The sequence below is a fragment of the Macaca mulatta genome, chromosome 15 (genome assembly GCF_049350105.2).
Source record: "Macaca mulatta isolate MMU2019108-1 chromosome 15, T2T-MMU8v2.0, whole genome shotgun sequence".
NCBI lineage: Eukaryota > Metazoa > Chordata > Mammalia > Primates > Cercopithecidae > Macaca > Macaca mulatta.
Genome location: NC_133420.1, coordinates 78,027,437 through 78,047,138, shown reverse-complemented (window position 1 = coordinate 78,047,138; position 19,702 = coordinate 78,027,437). Strand labels below are relative to the sequence as shown.

Here is a 19,702-nt window from a genome sequence, read left to right as displayed (position 1 = left end):
TATACATAGGATCAGTTCTGAGGAGGAAAGGGAGGCGTCACGCCAACCAGCTCACAAGAGATTGTCAACCAGTCCCCAATTACTAGAACAAGCAGCCTCCTCTGGCAGGATAATAGATGTCAGCCTTGCCTGAGCACGCTACCAAGTTAATAAATCCACCTAGGCAATGAAAAGAGTGCTTTGAGAAACCCAGGGTAAAAAATAAAGAGAACTGGATAATCCCAAAGATTCTGCTCTTTATCTGGATAATAATGATGACGATGATACTAAAAATGATAACATTGGAATTTGTTGCATATTGACTAAGACCAGTCTCTGTTCTAAGAATTTGAAAATATTAACTCAATCTTTTCAATAACCATATTTAGATTCTACTCATTTATGCAACTTTCTGGAGAGAAATATATATCTGGAGAGATGAGCTATTCTGAAAACGCCAATGATTTAAGGTGAAACCTTTAGGGGTAGTCAGTATAGTGGCTTCTCTGGAAGACCCCATCAACGGAAGTGGAGGGTGGATATGAGCAGAGAATTTATAAACCAAGGAGAGGTCAGGGCATGAAGTCAGGTGAGCAGGACAGGTAAGATGACAAGGGATTCAGAGTTCCACATCACATACCAATGTGTTGCCATCTATTACTTTGTAGACAGAGCAACGGGTGTGTGTTGTGAGTAAATTGAACTAATTTTAAGTCCTAAGTAAAAGTAGACCTTTTAAATAATCAAAATTGAGTATCTTTTTCTGCCAATTGTAAAAAAGGGCTAAGATTTAATGAGTAATTAATTCACTGAATTACAGTAAAACCTTTATTGACTCATCAACTGCAGACACTTAGAAGCCTTTTTATATTTGACTCTTGAGGTTTTGTCATTTTAAGAATAAACAGAAAGGACCTAACAATTTCTAGTTTAACAATAGCCCAGCCATATGGGCTCTGAGTTTCTCCCTGAGGATGTCATTGATTCCCCAGGACATTTCCTTCAGGTCAGCCTACTGTTTTTATTTCTGAAAGGGACAACTCACCTCCAGGCCAGACTTTGTTTTGTCTACTGATAGATTCCAAGTAGGAATTTCTTCTCCTTCTAATCTTACCAGACAATGGTTGAGCGTCCAGTGCCAAAAAGACCTATCGTATAAGCCAGATGGCAGACTCTATGTACTTTCTATATAGAAGCAGTGTGAAGGGATACTTACCAAGGATAATCTTATTTTAACCCCAAACTCCACCACAGTACTTAGTATAGTTGTCTTTATTTTTCTAACCTCATCATATTAAAAAAATCCTAAAATATAATGACAGGATTGAAAGAAACTTGTCATCAAAATCACCATTGGCTGGACATGGTGGCTCTTCCCTGTAGTCTCAGTACTTTGGGAGGCCAACGCAGGAGTTCAAGACCAGCCTGAGCAACATAGCAAGACACTGTATCTACAAAAATACTTAGCTGTGCATTGTGGCATGCACCTGTAGTCCCAGCTACTCAGGAAGTTGAAGCGGGAGGATCGCTTGAGCCCGAAAGCTGGAGATTACAGTGAGCTATGATCCTGCCACTGCACTCCAGCCTGGGTGTCAGAGTGAGACCCTATCTCTAAAACAAAGTAAAATAAAATAATACAATAATCACCATTAATGGATAAAATGATCAAGGCATTTTTTGGAATAGTTTCAATAGGATTGGTATCAGTTCGTTTTTTGTCTAGTAGAATTTGGCTGTGAATACATCTGATCCAGGGCTTTTTATTGTTGGTAAGTTTTTTTTTTATTATTGATTCAATTTCAGAACCTATTATTGGTATGTTTGAGTATTCAATTTCTTCCCGATTCAATCTTTGGAGGTTAAATGTTTTCAGGAACGTATCCGTTTATTCTAGGTTTTCCAGTTTGTGTTCATAGAAGTGTTCAAAACAGTCTGTGGAGTTTTTTGTATTTCTGTGAGGTTGGTGTAACATCATTTTTGTCATATCTGTGTTTATTTGGATCTACTCTCTTTTTCTCTTTATTAGTTTAGCTAGTAGTATATCAACCTTATTTATTCTTTCAAAAATCAAACCTTTGTTTTTGTTTCTTTTTTGTATGGATTTTGATATCTCAATTTCTTTCAGTTGAACTCTGATTTTGGTTATTTCTTTTCTTCTGCAAGCTTTGGAGTTGTTTTACTCTTGTTTTCCTAGTTATTCTTGGTGTGATGTTAACTTGCTAATTTGGGATCTTTCTGACTTTTCGATGTAGCCATTTAATGCTATTAATTTTCCTCCTAATACTGATTTAACTGTGCCCCAGAGATTCTGGAAGGTTGTATCTTTGTTTTCATTAGTTTCCAAGAATTTCTTCATTTTTGCCTTAATTTCTTTGTTTACCTGAAAGTCATCCAGGAATAGGCTGTCTCATTTCCATGTAGTTACATGGTTTTGAGAGAACTTCTTGGTATTAATTTCAATTATTGTTGCACCATGGTCCAGGAGTGCGCTTGGCATTATTTTTTTTTAATTTGTTGAGAATTGCTTTATGGACAAGAATGTGGTCAACCTTAGGGTATGCGCCATGTGCAGACGAGAATGTGTATTCTGCTGTTGTTGGGTGGAGTATTCTGTAGATATCTGTTAGGTACATTTAATCAAGTGTTGCGTTTAGGTCTCAAATGTATTTGTTAATTTTCTGCCTTGTTGATCTGTCTAACACTGTCAGTGGGGTTTGGAAGTCTTTTGCTATTACTGTGTGGTTATCTAAGTCTCTTTGTAGGTCTCTAAAAACTTATGACTCTGGGCACTCTAGTTTTGGGTGCATATATATTTAGGGTAGTAAGTCTTCTTGTTGAATAGAGCTCTTTATGTAATGCCACTTTTTGTTCTTGTTGATTGTACTGGTTTAATGTCTGTTTCATCTGAAATAAGAATAGTAACCCCTACTCTCTTTATTTTTCTGTTTGTTTGATAGATCTTTCTCCATCTCTTTACTTTGAGTCTATGGATATCATTTCATGTAAGATGGATTTCTTGATGACAGCATACATTTGGATATTGCTTCTTTATCCATCTTGCTACTCGGTCTTTTAAATGGGGGCATTTAACCCATTTACATTCAAGGTTAATATTGACATGTGAGGATTTGATCCTGTCATTGTGTTGTTAGCCTGCTGTTATGTAGAGTTGGACTACAGTTGGTTTATAGTGTCAGTGGCCTATGTACTTAAGTGTGTTTTTGTGATGGCTGATAATAGTCTTTCATTTCCATGTTAAACACTTTCTTAAGGACCTCTTATAAGGAAGGTCTGGTGGTAACAAGTTTCTTTAGCATTTGTTTATCTGAAAAGGATTTTATTTCTCCTTTGCTTAGGAAGCTTAGTTTGGCTGGATATAAAATTCTTGGTTGGAATTTCTTTTCTTTAAGGATGCTGAATGTAGGCCCCCAATCTCTTCTGGCTTGTGAGGTTTCTGCTGAAAGGTGTGTTGTTAGCCTGATGGGGTTCCCTTTATAGGTGACCTGCCCCTTCTCTCTAGCTTTCTTTAATATTTTTTCTTTCATGTTAATGTCAAAGAATCTGATGACTGTGTGACTTTGGTATGTTCATTTTGTATAGTTTCTTGCTGGGGTTCTCTGAATTTCCTGAATTTGTATGTCAACTTCTTTAGAAAGGTTGGGGAAGCTCTGAGTCTTCAAGCTCTGAGATTCCTTCCTCAGCTTGGTTTATTACGCTGTCAATACTTCTGACTGTGTTATATAATTCTTGTTTTTCAGCTCTAGAAGATCAGCCGTTTCTTTTTCAAAATGGCTATTTCATCTTTCAACTCTTGTATTGTTTTATTGGATTCTTTACATTCCTTGGATTGGATTTCAACTTTCTCTTGAATATCAATGGTCTTCATTTCCATACAGATTCTGAATTCTATGTCTGTTGTTCTCGCCATCAATTAAGAACCACTGCTGAGAAGCTAGTGTGGTCATTTGGAGGTAAGAAGACACTCTGGTTTCTAGAATTGCCAGAGTTCTTGTGCTGATTCTTTTTCATCAGTATAGGTTGATATTCCTTTAGTCTTTGAAGTTGCTGTCCTTAGGGTGGGGTTTTAAAATTTTACATTCTTTGATGCCCTTGAGAGTTTGACTATGGTATAAGTTGGGTTTAGTTGATTGGTTTCATTTCTGAATGATTTCAGGGGTACAAGTTTCAGCTCAGCACTCCTGAACTTCATGTTTTAATGCTGGGGTGTGGGGGTGCTGGGATCAGGACTACGGCTTTTTTTCTCTGGTCCCTCAAGGTTAAGCATCTGCTATGCTATGCTTAACCTTGAGGCCAAGGTGTTCCTTGTGTGCTGGCAACAGCACTCCAATGAGGGGTGCTGCCCAAAATACTTCAGTGGGGAGGTGGTGGGCAGCAGGGACCCCCATGTACGACATGCTGGGAAAGCAGCAGGGAAAGTCTACAGTGAGTGAGCCCTGGTGGGGGAGGGCTGTGGGTGGGTGCTTGCCAGCAGGGGCCCATTTGCAGATCTCTAACTATTAGGTAGGGTCTGTTGGTGAAAGAACTAAGGCAGTGCCCACTGGCAAGTGCCTCGGCTTGGCAGTAGAGGCCATGCTGAAAGTGGGTGTAGACAGGCAGAGTCACTGGGATAGGCTGGTAGATCTTGGGGTGCTCACATTGGACTGGTCCATCCCGTGGGAAAGATAGACCTGTTCCGTCCAGGTCCAGCAGCCAAAAAAGGCTAAAGCCACCTAGAGGAGCATGTGAGCCTTGGGGAATGAGCTGTGCTCCATTGCAGCTCTTCCTACACAAACCCTCAGCTCCATGCAGGCTGGAGTTCTGTCTTTTTCAACTCTCCAGGTAGCTAGCCCTGCCAGCTCAAATGTCTATGGGGGTTATGGGGTCTCCTGAAGCTAGGGTTCCAGAGGTCCATGACAAGAGTGGCTCACTCTATGCCTATTTTACTCACCCCTTCCCCAGAAGCTGCTTCAAGTCAGGAATAAGTCCTGGAGCTTGGCAACCAAATGCAGGGTTCCCAACTTCCTCCCCTTTCAGCCTGGGGTCTGTGTCATCCCTCCATCCACTCTTCATGCCTTCTTTCCAAAGATCTGTTTAAAATGTGCCAGTCTACTTGATGATCTGGTCTTTCTTGGTGAGAGAAGTTCTTCCTGGCTGTATCTAGTTGGCCATCTTGGCTCTCTCTCTGTCTCTCAGAAGTTTTTCATGATCCACCAACTGAGGACAATCAAATTCTTCATGACCTAGAACCTAGAGTTTGTGTCTTTTAGAAAAGACATCAGAGGAATACTGACTTTGAACTCCATTTTAAGGGACCATACCAAGTTCTTCTTATTACGTACACTGCAGTAAAGCTTCAAGGCCTCAAACCTTTGGTCCACATCTCACAACTCAAAAAAACTCCTTCAGATTCTTGGAACTGCATACCTAACTTCATGCTGTCCTAATCATTTCTCTTGTTTTTGTACAGGAATGTACATGGGACCATAATCAGTGCAAGCTTTAGCTTAAGCTTATGTTCTAACACAAAACCAGAGCAATTGTTGGGTTTGTGGGCTACTACCAAAAAAAGTCAGAAAACAAATCTACTAATGCCAATGTCTGTGTTCTCAATGAGAGTCACGCTGACACTTCAACGGAAGAGTGAAAAGCTAATCTTGAAGCTCTGAACATCACTGTTACTTGATTTTTTACACTCAGTAGAAACAGCATTCTAATCTTTCCAATTAATAATCTGATCATTACCAAATATAGAAAACCTATTCAAGTGTTGCCTGAAAAAAAGGATATTTTGCTTTCAGGTAATACACTTTTGAGACTTAGGAATTACCATGTTGGTAAAAGTAATTGCTTGTATAATGTCACCAGATTAAATCCAATAAAGTCCTTTTTCAGCAAATGTGGTTATATACCCTTACAGCATGCTATAAATAAACCACAAAAAAAACGTAAATTTCCATTGGGCTTTGTTCAGTAGCTATGAAGATTTATAGGTAAATAAATTTAACTGATCCTTGCTCAAGCACAACTAGGTTTTCCTTTTTCCAGTCACTGAGGGCTGGGTCTGTGGAGAATCTGCTTATTCCATTCTGCCCCCTCACTGGTTTGGATCATTCTATTTGGCTTGGCTCACTCCTGCCTTTTGATTAACTTTCCCTGAACGTCCCATAATAGCTCATATGATCAGAGGCCAAAATAGTCAACAACCAGAATTAGGACTAACCTTCAAATAGACAAAGACAAGCTAGTTTCCCTAGTGGGACTCCTGGGGTCTTGCTCTTGGTGGTAGTTGGGTACTGATTATGTAAAATTGGAAGCTAATTTTTAATTTGGGAAAAAATTAGACTCAAATACTGCTTAACTGCCTACGTTGCCTGCACTTTGACTTGTTTGATTTGGTTCAGTTTATTTCACAAGGACTTTTGTTAAGGAGTACCCTTTGGGTTTTTGAAATTATCCTCTTGATAGTCATCATAATATTCCCCGTGGTGCACTGTATCCTCTCAAGTCTTAAATGTTTTGTATGCAGTCATCCATTGAACATTTAATGATCTTACTTTAACTAGATCAGCAAGAACATAAAGAATTTTTCAACTAATGTGTTGTTGAAAATTGTGAATTTCATACTGAGACCAAAGACGTCCATTTAAAATGATAACAGAGAGTGGTAACAACACCAAAAGTTATGGTCAATTTCTCAAAATTGAGAGGCTAACCACAAAGAAAAGCTTGTTAAACTACATTTAGCCTGAGAAAGCTTCTGTACTCACGTAGTTCTTACGTAATGAATTGTAATGTAACTTAGTACCTAAATAATCTGAAAGTCTAATTTGGAGTATACTTCTGTAATGAATAGCTGAGTCCCAGCAATTATCACACTTGCGCTTCGGTCAATCACAGGTGGCTGCTTATTCAAAACATGTTCAAATAAGGCTAATGCCAAGCTATAACCAATCTAACTCTTTATGTACCTCACTTCTTTTTTTTCTGTATATCACTTTCCTTTTTCTGTTGATAAATGTAATCCTATCATGGGGCAGCCTCAAATTTCTCTGAACATGTTCTGCTCTGAGAGCCGCCCCATTTGCAAATCAGTTTTTGCTCAATTAAACTCTGCGAAATGTAACTTGCATAATTTTTTTCTTTTAACATTGGATATAACTGGGATATAATTACAGAGTTTTTCAGGGTAAGGTGAGAATGCAGAGCAAAATCATGGAATGTTTGCCCACCGAACATAAAATGACAAACAACAAAAAAGGAAAATTACATTAGAAAAATAAGCAGCATCAAGAAAAAAACCAAAGAATTGAAGGGGTCATAATATTTGAAAGGTGTTAAGCAATGAGAGAGAGAGAGAGAGAGAGAGAGAGAAAGAGAGAGACTGACCCAGATGAGTCCAGAAATATTTTTTTTGCCTGCTCCTGAACTGAACGCCCATAAACAGTGGACAAAGAAAGAAAGGCAAGGATAAAAATATTGTCAAATATTATAACTTTGAGTTTCCCAACTCATCCCTCCTCCCATCTAGCAAGAAGAAATCTAAACATTGGGTTTGTAATGTGAGCAAACATTTGAAAGATTCCTCCTCCACCGAAGTCCCTTCCTGCTAGCTGAGCAATTCACATAAACTTCCTGATTAACTTCTTCAATTACAACATTGCACAAACTAATGCTTCCTAAATTTTACCCAATGGACCACATGCTTTCATTTGGCAATTATTATAGTCTCTGAAATTCCTTTACTTACGTCTTGCTGTATCTTACTACTACTGGAAGGGATACAAGTCTGTCAAAATTCAAAGCAACAATGAGAATTTTCTCCTAACTACAAAATCAAGTGACATGATCTCATAGGAGTGAATTTGTAAATTAGCAAGGTATCTTTTAAAAAAGAATTCATGTAATATCAAACAAGAGTTTTTTCTTTATTTTCCTTGCAGTTCTATACCCAGATGGGCAGGCTGTACAGATTCCTAGTGTAGCTCAATACATGTCAAGAGGTCCTGGAAGCCTGAGCAGGCTGGAGGCAAGGGACACATCCTGACCCTTTCTTTCTCCACATAGCTGCCCATTGCCCAAAAAGGAGGCCCTGTCCTGCGTGAAGCTGGCATATTTCCCTTCTGTAAGACACAAAGCTAAGGAAATAAACTTTCAGAATTGAGGTCAATTCTTTTCAGGAAAGAGCCCCTTTTAGCTCTGGAGAAAAATCTCCTGCCAGGGAACAGGATTGTGCATAGAAGAGAAGGCTGCCTGCCAGACTTGGCTGCTGTTTCTGTCGGTCACGATCAGTAGGTGGCTCTCTTCCTCTGTAAATCTTTTGATAACCTCCAGGGTAAAATGCATCCTGCCCTCTATTTCCTTTTTGCTACAACTGCTATTATGTCATTGTAACAGGAATATTCCCTTAATTCCAAAAATACTTACCAGGAGAGAAAAAGGCCTCTCATACGTGAGTTTCTGAAAAACCAAAAATTTGCACTCAACTATTGCTTTCAATTGGTAATTGTGTACACTTTAGGGAGAAATTGACAGCCAGAAACCACAATGGAAGAGAAAGCAGCTATATGAGTGGGCAGTGCAGGTTAATGAGGAGTGAATGTGGAGGGCACACTGGAGATTTCTACACTGGAGAGGGAGGAAACTATTACGATATGGGAATGAAAGAATGGGATCCGCTAAGCAGGGAGGAAAGAAAAGTGTGGCAGGCAACAGAATTAGCAAATGAAGTGTGTGTGCGTGTGTGTATATGCACACAAATGTGCAAAGGCATTTATATACACACATATATACACATATCTGTATATATTATGTATTACCTACTATATATTATATGTATTGTGAACTATATATTATGTACTCTATAATATATTGTTAAAATATTTATTATTATATTAAAATATATGTTATACATAATATAATAATATATAATATATACACTTTTAACTTCAGTTTAGGAGACTAATCCCTGTACCAGATATTTACAAACCATCAATTTTTGATTAAATGTTAATTATATATCTTCAGTGTCAAATGGTATCTAACTTTGAGTCTTCTTCAGAACTCCCATTTCTCTTTTTTTAGACTGTCAGCATTTTGCAGCCACTTACAGACAGTGGAATAGGAGAGTTCACTATTCTTATATAGACCTGTATGAATCAATAAGAAAATAGTCACCATCTCTTAAGCACTCTGGAAGATACTCTGCTAAGTGCTTTAAAATGTTTTAGTTTTTCTGATGCAGAAACTCTAGGACTATTTCCATCTTATTTTACATTTGTGAAAACTGAGGCTCAGAGGGGCTAATTGAATTACCTAGGATCACAGATGTGTCCTGGCTGAATCTAGATTGAATGCAGAATTCTATATTGCATAAGTAATTAAATTTTATAGTTTGAAATTTTGATACATTTTAATCCCCAAATTATACACTCTTGCTCATTGGCCATCTTTCATTCATGGATGTTGCTGTATTTTTAAACTGATTTTCACCCTATATTGCTCTTTAATTTCAATACTGGGGAAGAGAAGTATTCTGATCCAGTTTCACTTTTCCATCTTATAAAGGAACTGTCCCAGATTGTTATGTTCATTATAAAATGATTATTTGTGAATCCCTAAAAGTTAACAATTTTTATGAAATCATTGTTCTACTTATAGACCAAGTCTTAACTTAGTCAGAAAGAAAGGAAGTGATAGATAAGAATAATGAGAATAATAAAGATTGTTTTTGTTTTTTTTTCTTTTAGACAGTGTCTCACTCTGTTGCCCAAGCTGGATAGAGTGCAGTGACATACTCATGGCTCACTGCAGCCTCGACCTCCTGGACTCAAGCCATTCTCCTACCTCAGCCTCCCTGGTAGCTGGTACTAAAGACATGCACCACCATGCCCCGCTAATTTTTGTTTTGTTTTGTTTGTTTATTTTTGGAGAGATGGGATTTTTCCATGTTGCCCAGGCTGGTCTCAAACTCCTGGCTCAAGCAATCGGCCTGCGTTGGCCTCTCAAAGTGCTGAGATTATAGGTGTGAACCACTGCACTCGGCTGAGGCACATTTTTAAATAACAGTAAAAACAATGTGACAAAAAGAAAACTTAGGTAACTAGATTGTTAAAATACATGATTCCTAAAAAATGTTATATTATAGTGGTAATTAGATTTACAAGAAAGAACTTATCTGATATTAAAATGGTAAAAGTGATATTTCAGTAAAATGACTCTCTGGTGATCGTGTTTACTAAAAATCAATGCAAAGTCTCCTGTCAAACAATAGATGAAAATATGATCTTGATGGAATACAGGACAGACATAAGATTTTTTGAAAGAGAATTTGTACAGTATAAGTTTTATTAACTATTAAGAAGGTTAGAGCTTGTCCTACTACCTTAACAATGACAGAACTGACAAAAAAATATATGCAGCATAATTTTACAGAAATTGGATGACAGACAGCTCTGGAATGTGACCCTAATGCAAGCAAGCAAACAAATAAACAAACAAAAATCTTGTGTTTCATAACTTACCTGACTTTCTTCCTGGAGGTTTAGTGAAGAAAACAAACAGAAGACATAAATAAAAATCAATATCAAGTTTTTGAGATAAAAAATGTAATACTTTGAATGAGATAATTAAGTGTAGAGGTAAAGCTGAGTTACTTTAAAGACAAACAGTAGAATCTGTCAAAAAGGAAGCATGGAATGAAATGAACCTCTGATACTTGGAGTGCCAGAAGAAGGAAGAGGGGAGTTAATGAAAATATTTGAAGAAATAATGTCAGGTGATTTTCTGAATTGGATTAAAACAAAACAAAAAAATTTATGAATTCAAGAAGCTCAATAAATTTCAGGCAGCATAAACACGAATATATATTTAAAACCACAACAAAACACATCATTATAAAATTGCTGAGAACAAGTGATAAAGAAAAATCTTAAAAGCAGTTACTGATAAAAAACACATTACATATAAAGATAAGAATGCTTTCAAACATCTCATTAAATAGCATGCAAGGTAGATGCCAATTAAATGGCATGTTTAAAAGTTGAAAGGAAAAAATAACACCAAACTTGTTAATCTGGAATGTTATATCCAGCAAATATATACTTCAAAAATGAAAGTAAAATTAAGACTTTTTCAGGGAAACAGAAGTTAAGAGAATTCATCACTACCAGACGTATACTACAAATATCGTTTAAAAATCTCTTCAAGCAGAGATGAAATCATATCAGATGAAAACTTGGAGCTACACAAAATAATGTAAAGTATTAGACTTTAATAAAAAAACAAAAAAAATTTATTCAGTGATATAAAACACATGTAGCAGTAATAAATACAGCACAATAGCTCAATTTCTAGGTAGTATATGATAACTTAAAATACTATGTGATGAATACTACAAAAAAACTAAAATTTAAACAAAACAGACTAGAAGAATAGCAGATAAAATGATAGTGGAGATAAGAGGGAATTATTAAAAACAGTAAACTAATTTAGGAGAAGGCAAGAAATTAAGAAAGAAGGGAACCAGGACCACAGGAAGAAATAAAATAAGCAAGATGGGAAACATACACCCAAACATATACATAATTAGATTAAATGTTTATTGTCTAAACTTTCCAATAAAAAAGTAGAGATTGCTATACTGGGAAAACAAAAGCAAAATAAAAACCAAAAACCAAGCAAACCAAGACTCAAACAAAAAGATCCAACTTTATATATAAAAACACAGATACGTTAAAGTTAAAGATGGAAAAATTATACCATGAACACACTACTCATTAGAAAGCAGAATTGACTTTATATTTTGATACACATAGTAAAATGGTTGCTATATATAATGTGCTTTTCTACAGACTTCTTTCGGACACCAATATAGATCATATGCTGGGTTATAAACAAGTTTCTGTTTAATGAAAAGAATTAAAATGATAGAGTATGCTCTTTAATTTCAAGCGAAACAAACCTAGAAAACAGTAGCATAGTCCAGGCACAGTGGCTCATGCCTGTAATACCAGCACTTTGGGAGGCTGAGGCATGTGGATCACTTGAGGTTAAGAGTTTGAGACCAGCTTGGTCAACAGGGCGAAACCCCATCTCTACTAACAATACAAAAATTAGGTTCCTGTAATTCCAACTACTTGGGAGGCTGATGCAGGAGAATCGCTTGAACTCGGGAGGCGGAGGTTGCAGTGAGCCGAGATTGCGTCATTGCACTCCAGCCTGGGCGTCAGAGTGCGACTCCATCTCAAAAACAAAATCAGAAACAAAAACAAAAACAAAAACTCGTAGCATAAAGATATCTGAAAAACTCCCAAATATTTGAACATTAAATAATACACTTTTAAGTAATTCATGGATCAAAGAAGAAATGTCAAAAGATATGAGAAAATTTCAGTCAGATTGTGTTTTAAAACGGAATGTTTCTATGCCATATTATGCAATTTTTCTGGAACTATGTAAGTAAATAAAGCAAATGTTTGTTTCCTTTCTTTTTTTTTTTTTTTTTTTTTTTTTTTGAGACGGAGTCTTGCTCTGTGCCCCAGGCTGGAGTGCAGTGGCGCGATCTCGGCTCACTGCAAGCTCCGCCTCCCGGGTTCACGCCATTCTCCTGCCTCAGCCTCCCGAGTAGCTGGGACTACAGGCGCCCGCCACCTCGCCCGGCTAATTTTTCTTGTATTTTTAGTAGAGACGGGGTTTCACCGTGTTAGCCAGGATGGTCTCGATCTCCTGACCTCGTGATCCGCCCGTCTCGGCCTCCCAAAGTGCTGGGATTACAGGCTTGAGCCACCGCGCCCGGCCTGTTTCCTTTCTTGATATCCCTTTTTCAAGCTTCCGATAAGAGAATCCCTTGTCCTCAACGTCTCATGATTACTAATTTTGCTTTTTTCATTGAAATGGAAAGTTGTGAGAGGATGTTTTGCATTTGCTCTTTAATTTCAACTGATCATTTTGGATCCAGTTTCCGCTTATTACTTCCACTTGTCCAGTTCTCATAAGGTCAGCACTGATCTGTGTTCCCACTGTAGTGAATGGTTTCAATCGACAGAGCAGTTTAATGACATTTAACATAGTATTAATCAAAATAATGAAGAAAAACAATGATAAATTATTATAATTAATTTAAATGTCATAATTTCAAATCAAAATATTAAATATATTAAAGTGGTTTGGCAGTCCATCAAATTCACAAAATCTATCCAGAGACAAATAAATTTTTTAAAGTAAAAATTATTCAGAGAAAAAAATTTACATTCTTTTCAAAGTGCCACTCTTTCTCTCCTCCAATTCTGAAAACAAAGTTTTCAAGATCATTTTCTGTATGTATTGTCACTGATTTCTCTTCTCTGATTCACTCTTCCAGCTTACTCCACTATGCTTAATTCCACCCAACTAGCTCTATAAGTGACAATGCCATCTATTTTCCAGATGTAGTGGACACTTTCAATCCACATTTTGCATGAATGCATTGATTCTTCTAAGCAGTTTCAGTGTTTTAAATATGCTCTTAACAACATTCTGTCTTGTCCCAATGCATGGCCATTCCAAATCTTTCCTGGTTTTTCTCTCCCTTTAAAGTTGAAGTTTGCAGGAATAAATTTTAAGTCTTTTTCTCATTCTATTCAACCTATGTGACAACTTCTGTTTCCAGGCTTTCACTTCATAGTATTGCTTCTAAATTACAGACAAAAATACAGGTCGCCAATAGACATTTGCACTTAGATGTCTATTTCTGTACAATAGAGGATATCTACTACTTTAAAAAAATTTTTTTGATATGCCTTCCTTCAGTTTTACTGAATTTCATTTGTTTTTATTTCTTCTCACTATAGCAGTTAATGTACCAGGTATTAGAAAGTAGAGTTATTATTTTCCTTACAAAAATAAAAGACACAAGAAAGCGAAAACTGTGTTTGTTATGTTCACCTAGATATCCTAAGGGCAATATAAAACTTGGCTTAGAGAAAGTCAATTTTTACTTACAATTTGGATATAATGATGATGGGTAAATGAATTGTACCACCCATTCTGTAATGAGATTGCACATTTGGTCTTGGTATTTCTTTCTAAAGAATAAACAAATAATGCAAGAAATTTTAATGCTAAAAATTAATAAAAAAGCAAAATAATATATTGACTAAATATAAAGAAGATATTTTGATATAACAAATACAACGTAAAAGTATATATAATAATATATGGAAAAAATTTAAATCTTAAAATAAACAAATATTTTAATAGATAGATAAACAGATCTATCAGCATGCTCATCTGTAAAGGACTAGCGCCTGCACAGGTAAACATGATGTTTCCTTAAACTCCTGAAAACATTTGAAAATTTTGATTCAACTCGTATAGTGGTCATAGCAGAAATGAGTCTTTGAAATGGCAGAAGTCAAGGAAGTGTGGAATGGTGTATTAGTCAATATGGATCATTTCCGTGTTGAACCAGCTTTCATTACTTCCTCCTTAATCTTTCTTGTAAGGTTGTTGAAAAAGAGAAGGATCTCATGATTTCTGCTCTGACAACCTCCCAGGCACAAGGGCTGTATTTCTTCTCCATCAGATAGAGGGTGATTCTTTGGAAGTATTTCCTCACAGCCAGGATGCAGTCCACATTCGTCAGTGGAGTCTCTTCCACTCCAACCTCCTGTATCACACAGGCTTCCAGGTCATTCAGTTGCTGGTAAAGTCCAGTGGAAAATTTTTCTAGGAGGCTGTGTTCCCAAGCAGCAGATGAGTCCTTTGTGCTGAAGAGATTGAAGGTCTGCTGGATCATCTCATGAAGGACAGAGATGGCTTGAGCCTTCTGGAACTGGTTGCCATCAAACTCCTCCTGGGGGAATCCAAAGTCATGTCTGTCCTTCAGACAGGAGAAAGGAGAGATTCTTCCCATTTGTGCCAGGAGTATCAAGGCCCTCCTATGACCCAGGCTGTGGGTCCGAGGCAGATCACAGCCCAGAGAGCAGATGGATTTGTAGCTGAGCACCACCACGGCCACCAGTAAAGAAAAGGACAGGGCCATTGGGATGTTGCAAATATTGCTAGGCTACTGAGGTGGGTAACCTTGAACCTTGGCCTCCAGGTTTTCTGAAGACCTTGCTCTGTGCATGGATCTTAAATAGTGAACATACTAATTTCCATTTTCTAAATGCTCTAGTTTTACTTTCTATCTCTGTTTTTGCTTTCTTTATTCACTCTCTACATGTGTTGAAAGATGTTTTTCATCATTGCCTATTTTTCACCTACACTCAAAACTTTTTATGCTATTATTTTCTAATTGAAATCTTCATGAACTTTTATTAAAACAGATGTGGCATATCTATTTATGTATACTGTGTACACCTCTACTTCACAGATAAAAACTATAAACTTTGCTCTTTTTATTCAATGTAAAGTTAAGAATGACAGAAAAGTTAAACTAAAATCTAAGTTAAAAGCTATTGATATTTAATTTAATTTGACGAGTATAATTGTGAAATAACTTTTAATGTAATATGTTCATGTAAATTTTGTTGTGTGAAATTACATACGCAAAATAAAAATCGATGTAAATACACATTAATAATATGAATGTAATTACCTACCTAATCATTCAGAACTGCTAAAAATGTGAATAATTTTTTCAAATTTTTCTCATAGTATATGAAGCTTTGAATTTTCCTTTATATGAGAAAATAATTTGTAAACTTCACTAGCTGCAGTATTCATCCAGGTATTGCCAACACTTTTTTCTTTTCAGTACTTAACATAAATATTGATGTGTGACTAACTTTAGTAGAAATAAATCATATAATATAAGCTATTTGCATTTAATTCTCAAAGTCTACAAAACATCCTGAAAAACTGAGGATCAAACATAAGTAATAACCATCAGATAGTCAATGGCAGCCCAAAGTTATGCAGGCTAAAGCTACAAATTGTGATAAGACTTTAAGATCCAGCAAAAAATGGACAGAAAGTCCTACAATCACAGTCATCTATTTGCCCTAGGTTTGTGACACTGATCTTGCAAATATTTTGTGCATCTTCCTTAACTCAATATCAATGCTTCTCATGTGATACACAACAAAACCCAATGAGAAAGATGTATATTAAGCAATCAAATTTTGTTGGATAGACTTGTTGGAGAGTCACAAACTCTTGTAATATGTTAGATTTGCTTATACTATGAGAACTAATTTTTGTACCCTTCGAAGAAGTATCATTCCAATAAACATATGTGACTTAGAAAATATTATCAATTAAATCATTGTCATTTTTCAAAGGTTTGCAGAAGTTCTTATCCAAGTCAATTCTTATCGAATAAAAAAGACCATCTTTGTTCTAAATTCATAAATTTATAAATATTGAATATTATCATCTAAAGAATTAACTTTCAGAGTGATCCTGAACTCTGACTCTTTTTATTTTGCATAAGAAGTTAGTTTGTCTCAGCCCTATAGAGGCTGAGTCCTTAAATAGAATGAGCTCTGCTTTAGCAAATCAGCTATTTAGTAAGTGAAGGTTTACTAGTTTCTCATTTTTTCTTCTACTAGCAATGGGATTGCTGGGTCAAATGGTATTTCTGGTTCTAGATCGTTGATGAATTGCCACACTGTCTTCCACAATGGTTGAACTAATTTACATTCCTACCAACAGTGTAAAACCTTTCCATTTTTCCACAGCTTCACCAGCATCTGTTATTTCCTGACTTTTTAGTAATCGCCATTCTGAGTGGCATGAGATGGTATCTCATTGTGGTTTTGATTTGCATTTCTGTAATGATCAGTGATGTTCAGCTTTTTTCATGTTTATTGGCCACATAAAAGTCTTCTTTTGAGAAGTGTCTGTTCGTGTCCTTTACCAACTTTTTGATTTTTTTTTTCTTTTTTGGTAAATTTGTTTAAGTTCTTTGTACATTCTGGCTATTAGACCTTCGTCAGATGGGTAGACTGCAAAAATTTTCTCCCATTCTCTAGGGTGCCTGTTCACTCTGATGATTCATAGTTTCTTCTGCTGTGCAGAAGCTCTTTAATTCAATGTCATTTGTCAATTTTAGCTTTTGTTGCAGTTGGTTTTGGTGATTTCATCATAAAATCATTGCACATGCCTATGTCCTGAGCACTATTGCCTAGGTTTTCTTCTAAGGTTTTTATGGTTTTGGGTTTTACATTTAAGGTTTAATCCATCTTGAGTTAATTTTTGTATTAGGTGTAAGGAAGGGGTCCAGTTTCAGTTTTCTGCTGATGGCAATCCAGTTTTCCCAGCACCATTTATTAAATAGGGAATCCTTTCCCCATTCCTAAAGCCTTGAGAAAAAGAATCTCTTCCAGTTTCAGATTTTATTTTGTGAAAGAAATGTGTCAGTTTTTACTGACATTTAACAGAGAATTAATCAAAATAATGATCAATTACTATTGTAAATATTTTATATTTTATGCTTTAAAAATATAAAATACTAAATGTATTAATATGATTTACCAATGCATTAAATATATGAAATTTAGTGACATATATTTTCAAAAAGGAGAGTGCAATCTTATTACTTCCCTCCATTGCAAATGCAGATCTCTCACAATTTTCTATATGTGTTATCTTGATTTTTCTTTTCGGATTCACTCTTCTACCTACCCCAGTATGGCTTCAGCTGATTAATTCTATCAATTCAGCTCTCAGTAAGCTCTGTACTGCCATCTCTTTTCTTGCTGTAGTGCTCAGTTTTAATTCACATTTTTCGTAAGTCTATTGATTCTTTTTCTAAGCTCATTTATTTTCTAAATATGCTTTTATCACCATTCCCTCTTGTCCTTCTGCTGTTAAGATATTCCACCTCTGTTTTCTGTGTGTCTCTTCAGTTCCCCCGCTTTACTGGTGGAAGGTCCTCAGAATCCAGTTTAAGTCTCTTTTTCCCCCTCCACTTGCTCACCACATGGACAGCCATTCCATTTCATTTTTGGCCTTTCCATTGCCAGTTAGGAATTTCCAGATATGGTATTCCTTGAAACTGCAAACTCATTTATCTGACTGGCAATGTACATTTTCAATTACATGTTGAAAGTCAGTTTACAGAGAATATCTCTGCTTTAATTTCCAGACATGTCTCAAACTACCTTCTGCTAAGAGGAATTCATTGCTTTTTCATTTCTTCATATTACAGCAGTTAGCATAACTGATATTAATTCAGCATTATTATTGTTTTTAGATTTCTTTCTGGACAAAAATCAAAGATACAAGAGAACAGGAACTGTAGTTTTTATGTTCATGTTTGTATCCTGATGACAACATACAGCTTGGTATAGAAAAATATATTTTTCTAAAACTTGAATAACATTATGATAGGTAACTTAATTAAATCATCTATTTTTAAGTCAGGTTGTACAGTCAGGCTTTGCATTTTATCTTAAAGAATAAACAAACACAAGACATTTTGTATAGTAAAAAAATTTAATGAAAAAGGAAATTAATATATTGGCTAATAGGAAGAGCATATATTATCACATTAACCACAATGTAAAGGTACACATGATATTACATAAAAATAATTTAAATCTTAAAAATATGTAAATAATAAATATTTAAATAAACAGATGAACAGAGACATCAGCGTGGTCATCTGTAAAGGACTAGTGCCTGCACAGGTAAACACGATGCTTCTTTACACTCCTGAAAACTTTTGAACATTTTGATTCAACTCGTGGTGGTTATAAGAGTCATGAGCCTTTGAAATGGAAGAACTCATGAAAGTGTGAGATGACATGTCCGTCAATGAGGATCATTTCCATGTTGAACCAGTTTTCAATCCTTCCTCCTTAATTTTCTTTGCAAGTTTGTTGAAAAAGAGAGGGATCTCATGATTTCTGCTCTGACAACCTCCCAGGCACAGGGGCTGTACTTCTTCTCCGTCAGATAGAGAGTGATTCTTTGGAAGTATTTCTTCACAGCCAGGATGGAGTCCTCATTCATCAAGAGAGTCTCTTCCATCCCAGGCTCTGCTATCACACAGGCTTCCAAGGCATTCAGTTGCTGGTAAAGCTCAGCGGAAAATTTTTCTAGGAGGTTCTGTTCCCAAGCAGCAGATGAGTCCTTTGTGCTGAAGAGATTGAAGGTCTGCTGGATCATCTCATGGAGGACAGACATGGCTTGAGCCTTCTGGAACTGGTTGCCATCAAACTCCTCCTGGGGGAATCCAAAGTCATGTCTGTCCTTCAGACAGGAGAAAGGAGAGATTCTTCCCATTTGTGCCAGGAGTATCAAGGCCCTCCTATGACCCAGGCTGTGGGTCTGAGGAAGATCACAGCCCAGAGAGCAGATGGATTTGTAGTTGAGCACCACCACGGCCATCAGTAAAGAAAAGGACAGGGCCATTGGGATGTTGCAAATATTGCTAGGCTACTGAGGTGGGTAACCTTGAACCTTGGCCTCTAGGTTTTCTGAAGACTTTGCTCCATGCATGGATCTTAAATAGTGAACATACTAATTTCCATTTTCTAAATGCTCTAGTTTTACTTTCTATCTACTGTTTTTGCTTTCTTTATTCACTCTCTACACGTGTTGAAAGATGTTTTTCATCATTGCCTATTTTTCACCTACACTCAAAACTTTTTATGGTATTATTTTCTAATTGAAATCTTCATGAACTTTTAATAACACAGATTTGGCATATCTATTTATGTATACTGTGTACACCTCTACTTCACAGATAAAAACTATAAACTTTGCTCTTTTTATTCAATGTAAAGTTAAGAAT

At 36.3% G+C, this 19,702-nt stretch overlaps 2 protein-coding genes across 2 annotated transcripts; both read right to left on the bottom strand.

Moving 5' to 3' along the window:
• Positions 1–12,780: 12,780 nt before the first annotated feature.
• On the bottom strand, positions 12,781–17,060 carry IFNA21 (interferon alpha 21). Its single transcript, XM_077966572.1, has one exon. The coding sequence runs from the start codon at positions 14,996–14,998 to the stop codon at positions 14,432–14,434; it is 567 nt and encodes a 188-aa protein (XP_077822698.1). The 5' UTR covers positions 14,999–17,060; the 3' UTR covers positions 12,781–14,431.
• Positions 17,061–18,615: 1,555 nt separating this feature from the next.
• LOC144334813 (interferon alpha-17-like) lies at positions 18,616–19,702 on the bottom strand. The gene has a single exon (XM_077966571.1). It carries the CDS (start codon positions 19,318–19,320, stop codon positions 18,751–18,753), a length of 570 nt encoding a protein of 189 aa, XP_077822697.1. The 5' UTR covers positions 19,321–19,702; the 3' UTR covers positions 18,616–18,750.

Excerpts from the sequence above, each read along its gene's own strand:
- IFNA21 (XM_077966572.1), bottom strand. The coding sequence starts at position 14,998 with ATGGCCCTGTCCTTTTCTTTACTGGTGGCCGTGGTGGTGCTCAGCTAC.
- LOC144334813 (XM_077966571.1), bottom strand. The coding sequence starts at position 19,320 with ATGGCCCTGTCCTTTTCTTTACTGATGGCCGTGGTGGTGCTCAACTAC.